The sequence below is a fragment of the Octopus bimaculoides genome, chromosome 16, assembly GCF_046866305.1.
Source record: "Octopus bimaculoides isolate indiv1 chromosome 16, ASM4686630v1, whole genome shotgun sequence".
In the NCBI taxonomy this organism is placed as follows: domain Eukaryota; kingdom Metazoa; phylum Mollusca; class Cephalopoda; order Octopoda; family Octopodidae; genus Octopus; species Octopus bimaculoides.
In genome coordinates, this window is record NC_142943.1 from 39,192,424 (window position 1) to 39,206,158 (window position 13,735).

Genomic DNA, 13,735 nt, shown 5'->3' on the forward strand with positions numbered 1-13,735 from the left:
CTGATTGGTCAGGAACACTTGTGCCATGCGTTTTTCAGGTACAGCATTAGCAGCCACAAACGTACGGAATCTTGACCGGTAATCAGGCCATAGTTCTGTCGTTGAATCAAATGCAGCAAATGGTGGAATTGACACTGTTGTTGAAGCAGCTGAAAAATAGCCACTAGAATCGCCTTCAACTTGTCGAGCACTAAACAGTTTTAACAGAGCGTCCATATCTCTCTGATGTTGTTGCATTTGCTTGTCCATTTGTTCCCTAAACAATTTAATAAGTTCTACTGTCTGTTTTTCAGCCATTGTTATTACGATGAATAATTTTACAGTAAAGTAAGCATGTATCCTACTGGCGACGCCAATAAACTCTGTTGTATTTCCTTCGGAAGACTCGCAGAGATAACACAATGAGTTGTACAATTTAATTATTACATTTATTATTCAATTACATACAAAGAACGCACTCACCTAAAGTTCGTTATGAATAAACAAGAATCATGTCCGCCATATCTATCAATGACATTTTACTACGACAGTCACACAAGACAACAATGAAACAATGAACTCAGACGAACCACAGTGACACACGGAACGTCAGACGAATAACATATCCAATAGTCCATATAACACTAGCTACTATTTCTAGGAGGTTGAATGACTATGTTGAGGCTCCCTTGTTAATTTATGAAATAAATGGTTGTTCATGTTAGTAGGAGACATGTTGCTTATTTTTGGTTTATAACAAAATAAAGTGTTGTACGGTTATAACTGAACAAATTATTATAAGCTTCTTGACAATTTTTAGTTTCTATCTACTATAACTCTACAATCCCAAACTATCAAAGCATCAGTCCATAAACTTGACAAAACTTGACTTTCTTTTGTAAGCTACCAAACAATAGATATTTAGATATTCTATTGGTAGATTATTACACAGATTCCCCAGTTACTTAATGGCAGCTAATTAGGCTGAATGAAAGAGAGCTCTAGGATAGAGTCCTACACAAGTGATAGATGGAAAATTAAATGAAAACATTTCAAAGTGTTTACCTATGTTGAGCGATAACAGTGCCATGGTTGAATTCATCAGTTAAGAAAGAGCAGAAAGCAAATGTAGGTCTTCCTTGCCGCAGATAATATGTAAAGTCAATGTCTTCATGTTGAGCATATTTAGAAACCAGCTCAGGTAAAGAGAAGTGAGGCATCACTTTCAAATTTTCTGCAAGAAGAAATCAAAATTAAGCGTAAGAATAATTGTATCAGGAAATCTGTCTCAAAAGAAGCTAGAATTAAGACGGGAGAAATATTTTGTATAAAGTTTGAAAATTAAAGACAATACTCACTTCCACTTCAATTTGTTCTTGTACATGCTAGATGAATTGAGGATCTTTGTTCATAAGGACATGAAATTTGTAAATGACAATAATATTTGGATTGATTAAATGTGGAAATTTGGAAATAGGAAGGAAAGATCAAATCTCAGTTTTTACCCATGTTCATAAGAAGACATATACAAGGAACAAAAGAAACTGAATATATTTTATATTGACGAAAATTCTAGTTTAAGTCAATAATTTAATAAAAATTAATTTCTGAGCATAGTCACTGAAATAGTTAGCAAAAAGGTAAACGAAAATAATAATAATGGAGTCAATTCAAAGAAATGTTTCACAACTATTTTATTTCTGATGTCAAGGGATCCTCTCACTGAAATGCTCTTACATCATCTTCAATGGGGACAGTCCATCATCATCATTATTACTATCCTTGTGCAGTGGCTTTCTTCCACTTTCTGTCAACCAAATGATTCATAAGGCCTTGGTCAGCCTCAGGATGCAGTAAAAATATTAGCCTAAAGTGCTAAGCAGCAAGATTGAACCTGAAATTCAGCAAAATGCATTTCACTGAATCAGTCATAAATACATATGGTAAATATATATATATATATATATATATATATATACTGACAGTTAGGATTTAGCCAAACCATCTAGTGATGGAGTAGTCATAACTGATGAGCTTGTAATTTTCAGGTGAAACTAGTCTTGAAACTAGATTTGTGATCGAAACCTTTGGAAATATGCTGTGCGTGAGAAGACCCAGCAAGCCAAGTGAGACCAAAATCCAAGGCCTCTGCCAGAGATGTAGTCAGCCCACTTATGCGTAACATTCCTTCATTGGACACTAAACTCCGCTTGCGAAGACCTGTTGAGGCAAGTGAAATCGAAATCGAACTAAATTTGTAGACTGGCACCCATGCCAACGTCTCTTTCATTGAACACTAAACTCGGCTTGCGAAGACCTGTTGGGGCAAGCGAAAGCGAAATCGTGATGGCATCTGTACCAGTGGAGCAATAAGAGCACCTTCCGAGTATGATCGTTTGCCAGAGCAGCTGTCTGGCTTCCGTGCAGGTGGCACATAAATAGCACCATTTGAGCGTGATCATTACTAACATCGCCTTCCTGGCACTTGTGCCAGTGGCACGTGAAAAGACATTCGAGTGAGATCGTTGCCAGTGCTACTGGACTGGATCCTGTGCAGGTGGCACATAAAATACACCATTACAAGCGTGGCCATTGCTAGTACCGCCTGACTGGCCTTCGTGCTGGTGGCATGTAAAAGCACCCACTACACTCTCGGAGTGGTTGGTGTTAGGAAGGGCATCCAGCTGTAGAAACTCTGCCAAATCAGAATGAAGCGTGGTGTAGCCACCTGGTTCACCAGTCCTCAGTCAAATCGTCCAACCCATGCTAGCATGGAAAGCGAACCTGAACGATGATGATGATGATGATGATGAAAAAAACTTTGACCAAGATTGAAAATTTAACAGAATAAATGACAGATGGTTATGTGCAGATCCTTCTAAAGTTCCAAGTGCTATTGATACAAAATTTCCTGCACCTGTCATGATTTTACGAGTTGTCAGCAATGAAGGATATGTGATGCCTCCTTACTTCTTTCCACAAGGCCTTAGAGTTAACTCTGCCACCTACATTGAGGTCCTGGAAAAAATTTTAAGCCCTGGATAGACAGTGTATGCAATGGAAGGCCATATGTGCTTCAGTAAAACTCTGTACTATCACACATGGCTCTAGTAACGCAAAAATGGATGGCTGAAAATTTTCATGATCATTTAACCCCTAACATTTGGCCTCCTAATTCCCCAGATTTCAACCCATTGGACTATTACATGTGAAGCTTTGTTGAGAGAGAGGTCAATGAACACGCCCATAACACCAAAGATTCTTTGAAAACTACCATAGTCAGAGTAATGCCCAAAATGAACCAGGACCACTTGATTTGAGCATGTAGATGATTTAGATTTTATATAGAAGCAGTTGTTGAAGCTGAAGGTGGCTTTATTGAATAACATTATAGAAAAGGTCTATTTTAATCATCATAGCATTTTTTGATAAATAAAGTTATTATCTGTTATTATATATCTGTTTTTTTTTTAATAAATATAAATCTGTCCTCAAATATTTTACGCACCCTGTATATAATAATACTTTGAATGTGGCAACCGAGAAACAGTTAAAGTAATTACTGGATCAACGACAGGTATTACTGCTAGTACATGATAAAGGAAGTTTTTAGTCATGGCATGTAACTTCTCTAGTGTCAGGGATGTCATAAAATGCATTCAATGCATGAGGTAGAAAAGCTAGCAAGAGGAAGGGCAGCTTATCATAGAAAACACCCCCAGAAAACATGACATACACAGCATCAATGTGTATCAAATGATGAGGAACTACAAGGAGTGGGTCACTGTACTGGAACAAACCTGCTCAACCATGACAACATTGAGGAAACAAATGTAAAATAAAGAGCATCATGAGAAAGAGGGAGAGAGAATCAGATGAAAAATATGATAATATAAAGATTTACCTTCAACCACTGATGTATTTGTATTCTGCCATCCATACAACCAGGCAGGATCAAATGGAGTGTTTCCCTTTAACAGAACAACAAAGCCACAGATTAGCTCACTGTCACATAAATTAATCACTTACTTTGCTCATCTGCTCATATCACATCTGTTTTTCTATGCTAGCATGGATTAAACAAATATATATTGTTGAGGGGAGGGCATCCAGTTGTAGAAACCCTGCCAAATCAGATTGAAACCTGGTGAAGCTCCCCAGTTTACCAGTTTTCAATCAAACCATCCAACCCATGCCAGCATGGAAAACAGATGTTAAGTGATGATGATAGTGAGAGCCTTCACATTTGATGTACTAAGTCAAGAAATATTAATTCATTAAAATTATTAGTATATATCATTATCTAAATGGTTTTTGTTCAAAAAGGTAAGGAGATTAAGATTTAAGTTTTCCCATACTGTGAAATTATATCAGTGTGGTCAATCTGTCTTAGTTCTTTCCACTCTTGTTCAACTGGTCTTTATGTATATGATGTCTTGCTACAATGTCTGGTGCCTGGTGTTCTTAGGGCAGCCTATTTTCTATTTTCCTTTTTCTAGTGTCTACATCACTGCAATCTTTATACACTTATAGGTTGGCCAGAACAAAATCCATTCACCAGGTGAAACCAACATATCATCATGATGTTTTGAGCGGCTGAGATTTACATTGTAGGAAGACTTTGTCATTTGTGTTGGTGGAATGTGTCTTAGCTTCTTGGTTACTTTTGCTACTGTTTTCCATGTTCCACTACCATACAGAACTACTGGCAGAACTATTGCATTATATAGCTAGACCTTCATCTCAGTGTTGATGTATGTTATTACCCAGACTTGGCAAATGAACTGAAATATATTTTTTCTATTTGCTCAGTAGAAAACCTTTGTAAACCAACAACCACAAAAAAAGGTATAAGCAATAAAGAAATTCCTGGGGAGGAAGGACTGGGTATTAATGATTGGTGCAAGGTCTGAGGAGACACTGAGCACATCAAGGATGATAAAAGAAGGAGAGATGAGAAAGATTGAAATGCCTGAATGGATATGGCAAGAGTCCAGCCAGCTCTGAGCAGTAGAAACCATTATAATAGTGGAAGGAAACATTGAGAAAAGAGACAGTATGATTGTGAGCCAGAGTCTGGAGTGTGCCGGTGAATGACTTTATGGCTCTTTTCTAGATGTGATCAAGGATAAGAGTTGGGAAGAATAAAACCAAACCTTGGAGCATGCTGGAGTTGATAAAATGAATGATAGAAATAATTTTATCAACACATGCAGCAACAGTGTGATCTGATGAGAAGCAACCAATTAAAAGATGAAAGATGGGTGGATCCCATAAGTAGAAAATTTCAACAGGAGATTCACATCATCATCATCATCATCATCGTTTAACGTCCGCTTTCCATGCTAGCATGGGTTGGACGATTTGACTGAGGACTGGTGAAACCGGATGGCAACACCAGGCTCCAGTCTGATTTGGCAGAGTTTCTACAGCTGGATGCCCTTCCTAACGCCAACCACTCAGAGAGTGTAGTGGGTGCTTTTACGTGTCACCCGCACGAAAACGGCCACGCTCGAAATGGTGTCAGACATATTTGAAAGTTTTGCTGGTAATGAGGAAGACAACACTGCTTTCACTAAAATCCTCAAAAGCATGAAACTACTGGTAGCTGACAACAGAGAGGCCATCAGTAGATCTAGTTTCATGGAAATTGTGCTAATACTCATTAAGGGGTGAGAGAATATCATTACTAATTGTTGTTTCCATTATTTTCAAAATATACATTAAGAACATGGATTCTTCCTTGCCACATATCAGATTCTAGATTTCCATCATTACTGATCACACAGCCACTTTAAGAGAAATTATCTACAACTTTCACAACCTGCTTCCCAATGAAAATGGACAGTTGTGTGGTGGCATTAATCTGTAACCGTTGCTCTTTTTACAAGTAATTCTGAGTTTGATCTTTCTCACTTGTTCTTTGAGTGTGGTAGTTAGTTATTGCAGTCAAGCTCATTTCTGCTAGCAGAAGCAAAAGCCAGACTATAAGGTTTTTCCATTATCCTCCATTGCAGTCTTGCAGAATACTCCTATTGGTTACCTTCTTTTAAATTATAACCACCACTAAATTTTAATTTATTAAAATTAATTTGGTATGCAGTAAAGAATGAGTTTGATCTATGACAACTCTAGGCAAGTTTTGGTCATATTAGATTTCATAAACAAATGATAGTGGAAACATAACTTCTCGATCTTAGAAAGAGAGAGAGAGATAGAGTTTTTTGTAAATAAACATTGAGTGATGTGTGAAGCCTAATTGTTAGGGTGAAAGTTTCACAATTATAAGGTCATGAGCTTTATTCCTAGATGAGGCAGTATGTTGTGTCTATATGGAAAACAGTTCATTCCATATTGCTTAGTTGAATAGAGTACCATTTGGGTGCTAGTACAGCCCTACTTTGCCTAAGCTATCCTGGAGATTTCCACTAGGTTAAGGATGAGTGAGTCAAAAGTTTCTAAAACAACTTGTAAAAGTATGGTACATGCTACCAAGTCACACTTGATTGCAAGTGACAACGATGTTTTTTTTTTTTTGTTTTCTTTTGTATATTGACTTATAAGCATGGAAGGAAAAATACTGAGGGATAACTGTGGCACAAAAATATAAAACTGATATGTACACTAGCACATTTGCTGTAGTAAGCTAGGAAATTTGAATTAAAATGAGTCCTTTAATAATGAGAAATCAATCTAAATGATTCACTTGGGTTAAAAAAAAAAAAAAGTGGGTAAACTTTAAAAAAAAATTTGAATTGTATTTTGGTTATAATTAATAACAAATTTCATTGTTGTCTCCTCTGCCTATATTTTCTTGTCCAGAATCAATCATTTAGTGATTTGTTCTTGTCTTTGTTCAATTTTAAATGATTACAATTTCCTGGCTATTTACATCAAGTATGCTGGTGTACACGTTACAATTAAATTTGCATGCAGCATTCTTGGATATTTCTCTCAAGTCACTGTGTGTGTGTGTGTGTGTGTGTGTGTGTGTGTGTGTGTGCACAAGCAAGTGTTTGTGTGTGCATACATGTCTGTATATAAAAAAGGAAGAATAAACAATGATTCCTGCTCTTTTTAAACAAGTTTTAATTCAAAGCACAGTTCCATCTGCAATAAACCAGCCTTCTGACAATAACTATCTTTCATCTCATTAACTGTTTATGTAAATAACAAAAGTGAGTTTACTTGGACTTGTCAACTTAGTATCAACCAACAGGACCCAATCAATAACAAATCATCACAAAATCCACATAACACTACACTGTTTCTTGTTACGCATACTTAAAACTCCAAAAGTCTTCAAATATCTCATAACCACTCATACCAGTCATACCACTCATACCAGTCATACCAGTCATACCAGTCATGTAGTGTCCACACAGCCAAACCTTTATTGTATAGAGTTGGTGTTCTTTTTAAAACTGTCAAATAATTTTAATCGGTTGTTGACCTTTGAATAAGTTGAAATCTACCCAACATTAGAAGACTATCCATGTATCTATACTATAAAAGGCAAATTTTCTCTGAGTGTGTGTGTATGTTTAAAATTCATACATTTACACAATTCCAAATTTCTTCAATTAAACAATCGCAATTAATATTCTAAATACAATTTGTTAGGTCACTGCGTCATTTTTTTCACTCCAAAAATTTCCTAATAATGAATAAAATCCATAAAACTATGGAAGTAAACATTTTCTCCCTACTAAAATCTAATTTCCTCTTTCTAATACAAATCCTTTCAACTCCTACTTTCTCTCATGAACCTTTACGAAAACTCCAACAACAAATACAAAAAGAAAGGAAGGAGAAAAAGAAAACTATCAAAACTGAAACAATCACATTTCGATACTGTAATGACAGATACTAAAACTACATACAAAATTAATTTGCCCCTCTAAAATTAACTATTTCTATTCCTCTTACACATCGTTTCAATTGCTACTTTCTCTTATGAACGTTTACGAACGATCCAAGAAAAAAGACAAAGAAACGAAGGGGAGTGAGAGTCAAATAAACAGACACACTGCCAATCATATGTAAATACACACATATATGTACCTATGGTTACTCATGACCTCATTCTAATTGGCGGGAATTGTAAGTTTACTTTCCATTTCTAACACCGTCCTTCACCATCGAGACATCTTTCTCAAATACGATCAACAAACATTTATTCCCTACAAACTGTGAGTTTTTTTTTTTTAATCTTTTCGTAAATCTTGAGATTAACACCCGCGTCATTACCTACCTAATCCTAACAAACCCCAACCCTAACAAACCCTAACCCTAACACTGTAGTGAAAATCGTACGGGTGTTAATCTGAAAATTTAACAATCTTTTTTAAAACACTTTTACTTACTAACATCTTTTTTATTTAGTGTGTGTGTTGCCCATATATATATATACACTTAAGACTTAGTTGTGGGTTGGGAGTTTGATCGGCAGAGGTCATTATTATTATTATTATTTATTTATTATTATTATTATTATTTTTAATTTTTCCCACAACGGCGGCTTCGGGCAGGTGGAGAATAGTCGATTATATTGACCCCTTTGTTCAACTGGTACTTATGTTTTAGACCCCGAAAGGATGAAAGGCAAAGTCAACTTCGGCGGAATTTGAACTCACACACTCATACATACAAATATCTGTCATTCTCTTCCAAATATGATCGACAGACAAACATTTATTCCTTACAAACTGAATTTTTTTAATATCTTTCTTAAAACGCATTTACTTACTACCATATATAGACACAGAATACACATTAATACATACATACATACAAATACCTGTCATTTTTTTTATTTAGTGTGTGTGTGTCTTGCCCATCTTAATATATAATGCTGAAGTTCTGTACTTACTAATATTTTTTTATTTAGTGTGTATGTGTGTGTGTGTTGCCCATATATATATACACTTAAGACTTAGTTGTGGGTTGATCTGCACAGGTCATTATTATTATTATTCAGATTAACACCCACACGATTTTCACTAGGGTGTTAGGGTTACGGTTTTTGGGTCAGGGTTATGGTTTTAGGGTTACGATGAGGGTTAGTCTTACGGTTACGGTTTTAGGGTTAGGGTTATGTAATCGTGCGGGTGTTAATCTGAAAAATCACCGAAATGTGAAAACTACCGACCCTCCCATCTGTTATAACTTTTGTTGTTCTGTTGAATATGTACATAGATTATGCATCCAAACAAGAGAGCTTGCTGGGGAAAGAAACCAACCGGTTTAAAAAGACAGCAATAGACTGCAGCAATTCACCACATTCCAGAAGTTACTTTGAACATAATGCAAAACGGTGCATCATCATCTACTGCCCAATCTGATAGAATTCTGGCAGAACTGTGTAGCAACAGATCGCCAGCAATTGCTTCATCGGAAATTGCCGTCCTACCTCCTGCGAAAAGGAATTACCCTGCTATGTATAATCAAGGCAGCGCAAAAAGTTGTTTTGCACAAGCATTTGTATAGCCAATTAGACGGATGAAATTTACGTACACTTAATAATGTTACGCAAAACAGCCTTCAGACTTTCCCTATTAATTTCGTCTTTTGAATTATGAACATATTTACATCATAAGGGTTTTTTCATTGTAAGGCTTTCTTTTTTAGTTGATTTTCACCTAGCAAGACTTATCGTAGATGGCGTAATAAGTCACACCCGGACAACGTCGGGTTATACTGCTAGTACAGAATAAAAGAAGAATAAGATCCACCTTTTCTATTGTCAATACAAGCACACACGACAGCAACTATAAGTTGATGTTTGAGGTACAACATTTCAGTCATCACATGTCAAACTACTGCACAACTTGCTGTGTCCTTCCATCCATTCAAACAGTACTGTAGTAGTCTCTTCTCTCAGTTTGTGAATTGTATGTCACTTTCACCTAAATCTACTTATGACAATCACCCCTTATTCTATAATTAAAATGCTAACTTTCTACCCATAATTTGACCATCATTCTTATGTAGAACCACATTTCTTTCACAATATTACACTTTCCAAGTTTTTACTTTCAACTGTTAACATGTCACCTTGTTATCTCTAACTGTTTGACTGTGATTCTGAATGAACACAACAACTCCTTTGTTTAACAAATATGTAAAATATTAGTTCGGTTACTTACTTTCATTAACTGGTAAACTGTGATATCATATTGGCAAACTTTCTTCACTGAAGTTGGAAATAAGGCATCATGTAGCCGAGGGTAGTGAAGTAGGCTATCTTCAAGAAGATTCATGTCGATTCCTTGGAATATATCAGGAACAGTGGAGCTGGCAGTCATCTGAAAAATGTTATTACAGAGAACAAAGTGCATATAGAATTAGATTCCCTTCAACGTATAAAGACGATAAACGTCACCCTTTCAAAGCCTAGCCAGGCTCATGGGCCTGGTTTCCCGGTTTCTATGGCGTATGTGCTTCCCCCAGCTGGACAGGATGCCAGTCCATCGCAGTGTTACTCAAGAAACAGGAAGAAAGAGTGAGAGAAAGTTGGGGCGAAAGAGTACAACAGTTATCTCTGAGACGAGCAAAAGGACAGTGTCTAAGGCCCTCTTGCAGACCATCTCGAGCACAAATGGCATCAACCACATTATTACAGATAATGACTTTAATGGTCATGTTGGCTAGCACAATGATTGCTGTTGCAGCATACATGGAGGCTACGGAAATAGTACATGAAATGTCAATTGATCAAGGCTCTAAGAATTTTTTGTGATGCAAAATGATCTAACCATCTGTAACACTAACTTCAGAAAAAAACTAACCAATCATTTGATCACCTTCTAATCAGGCAAATACACAAGTCAGATACTTTTAATAGCCATGAGGAAATGGAGTAGACAAATGATTGCAACTAGAATGTCTTCCCCAAGATAAATGTACCATCCCACATGGAATAGTGATTAGTGAGTTCAGAGTAACAGCTCAAAGACACAAGTCCACCTGGAAGAGGAAAGTGCAGAAACTGAAAGAACCCTTTGATAAGCTTAAGTTCAGAGAGGTCTTGGTGATACATATGGTAAGAAAGATTGGATGGAAACCACTAATATAGAAGACAGCAGTGCACTAATCATCACCAATCTTGAAAAAGGTTCGGAAATGTTACTACAAGAAATTATTGAACAAGAAGAATGTATGAGAGAAGAAAGGGCAATCCCAAATAGATCCCACAGAGAAACCAGTTACTGAAGTTGACAGTTATATAGTCAAAAGTTCAGATGCAGACTTGAAAACAGGGAAAGCAGCAAGATCATTGGATATGTCAATGAGACGCTGGAATTATTTGGTGATGTAAGGCTCAACCTTGTCACTCACATAGTCAACTAGGGAGTACAGAAAGGTGTCAAATCCAATAATTGCTAAAAAAGGCTGATCTCAAGAGGCTTCATCTATCATATGCTGAATGTCTTGCTTCCCTGGGCATGGACACATTAAAGCTCTGACGTCTGGCAACTGATTTGGTAGACTCCCACAAGATCATCCAACACCTTTCCAACAACAACCTTGGGCACCTTTTTGAATGTGTACATGTGTCATATGTGTGTATATGTATTGTGGTTCTGTGAGACGTATGTACCTATGGTTGTGTATTGCTGTGTATGTATTTGTAGACGTTTGTGTACTTGCATGTGTGTGAGTATCTGCATAGGATTAGATAAGAGAGAACACATACATACACAAAAGGAAAGAGAGAGAGAGAGAATGGGAGGGGGAGGAGAGAGAAAGAGAAAGAGAAGGGGAGGGGTATCTGAAAGGAAGACAAGGTTTTACATCAGACCATCTTGGAATGCTGCAACTCCTTCAGCATCAAATCTCCTATAGTCAAGCATCAACATTGCTGGACTGACCACCATTTCATCAGGATGTGCCCCTTCCATCAAGATAAGCACCAAACAAGGCATGCTGCAGCTAGATTGTCCCCAACATCCATCTCATCGGTTCCTTGTCTCACCTGTGGAAAATTCTGCTGCTTGGCTTTTGGTCTCCACTCGCATTAGTGTGTTCACCAACTGCATTTGGCACCAACTTGAAGGAATGTTGTCATCTTCAGGCTGACAGGATCTTCAAGCTAAGCCATCTCTTCTCTCGCCACTATGACCCTATAATTCTCCTTCAATGATCCTATCTAAATCCTCATCAACTTCATCTATTTTTGCTTTTACATGTTACCTTTCCTTCACACTTTCCAGTTATACTCACATTTATATTGTAGGATAGCCCACATTAGATTTGCTAGAACAGATCTGTTCCCACACACACTGATATATATATATATATATATATATATATATATATATACAAATTAAGTATAAGTTTATTAATCATGTTAATTGCGTAAAATCCTGAAGAAGGCAGGAATGCACATATTTCCCTTATAGGTACATGAAATTTGTATAAAACATTTTTAAGATAATTGATATGGTAAAAAAAAAATTATATAATAAAGAAAGCCATACTGAGGTTAACAGGTCATTGCCATAAAGAATAGTTGCTAAGGCAGCTAAAACATGACCTTCTTGGATGAGGTCAGTAACTGATGGTTCCTTCAAGTTCCAAACAACTGCAGCATTGGACAAGCTAGCTTCATAAATGGGGCTGGTGTCTGCCAAACAAGAAAAATCATTAGAATTAGTTAAATAATGATCTACATACAACTTAAACATGTGCATAATAGTGTACCAACATACACTTCATTTTGTGAAGTATAGAAATGGAGATTAATGATTTAGGAAAAGGATATCTCTAAAATATTTATAGCTGGTCTTTCTTTCATTTTCCAAAGCAATTTTACAACTATCTGCATACGATCCCTCGATATTTTTCTCCTGTCTACCTAAGAGAGCAATTCAAATTAAGCACAACAGAAATCTCGCTTTCTTTCTGTTAGTTATAATCATGTTTCTAACATGACATATTTGAAAGAAAAGCTATTCCATATTTATATGTAGCGTGTGCATGTGTGTATGTGTGTGTGCACACATGCATGCTCATGTGTGTGATGAGAAATCATTTAATGCCCTTGTGAAAGACAAAAGTGTCACAACTTTTCCTATATGTTAGAAGAACCATAATATCTAATGCATAAATTATATACTGAAGCAATTAACTTGTAGTAACGCCGTGCGCATGCGTGTTCTCACGCATGCGTGGAATTAAACAACCAAGCGTTCCCGCTTCTATTCTAGCTCTTTCTCGGCCGGCCGGCCATGAGCATGGACGTGTCAAGCAGTGTCTCCAACATTCCAACTCTGGAGAGTCTCTTTACGTGTTTAGCTGTCTCTCTCCATCTTTCAGACTTACGCTCGACAGCTCGCTTACATCTACATAACAACGTCCCAACAACAAAGCTCACACACACAGAAGCTGTAACAACAAACAAGAGCTAAAGATGTATATATTTACCACCTGAATAAATGTTGTTTAAGTTGATAGTCTGGAATTCAGCGTTCCGTTATATTCGTAATTTTATATAGGAAAATCAGGACTACATCTAATGATGTATAACCAAGTTTCCTATAAAGTGGTGACCCCGACGTGATTCGAACACGCAGCCCGCTGAGCTGCAATAACCCACTTTCTACTCAAGTGGTGACCCCGACGAAGAAACAAACGCAGCATGGACTCTGGACTACCAACTTATAACTGGTGAACCCGACTAAAGAACAAATGCGACCATGGAGACTGAACTACTAACCAGCATCATCGTCATGACCAACACGATTCTACGATT

At 36.9% G+C, this 13,735-nt stretch overlaps 1 protein-coding gene across 2 annotated transcripts in view; it reads right to left on the reverse strand.

Moving 5' to 3' along the window:
- LOC106869329 (spatacsin) overlaps positions 1–13,735 on the reverse strand; it is a 110,321-nt gene that overhangs the window by 74,621 nt on the left and 21,965 nt on the right. For both annotated transcript variants that reach the window (XM_052974099.2, XM_014915038.2), the window contains exons 14-17: positions 12,462–12,607; positions 10,128–10,286; positions 3,884–3,950; positions 1,045–1,213 (exon numbers count right to left, since the gene is read on the reverse strand). In XM_052974099.2, the coding sequence (XP_052830059.2) occupies positions 1,045–1,213; positions 3,884–3,950; positions 10,128–10,286; positions 12,462–12,607 (541 nt within the window). The remainder of the gene's footprint in view (positions 1–1,044; positions 1,214–3,883; positions 3,951–10,127; positions 10,287–12,461; positions 12,608–13,735) is intronic.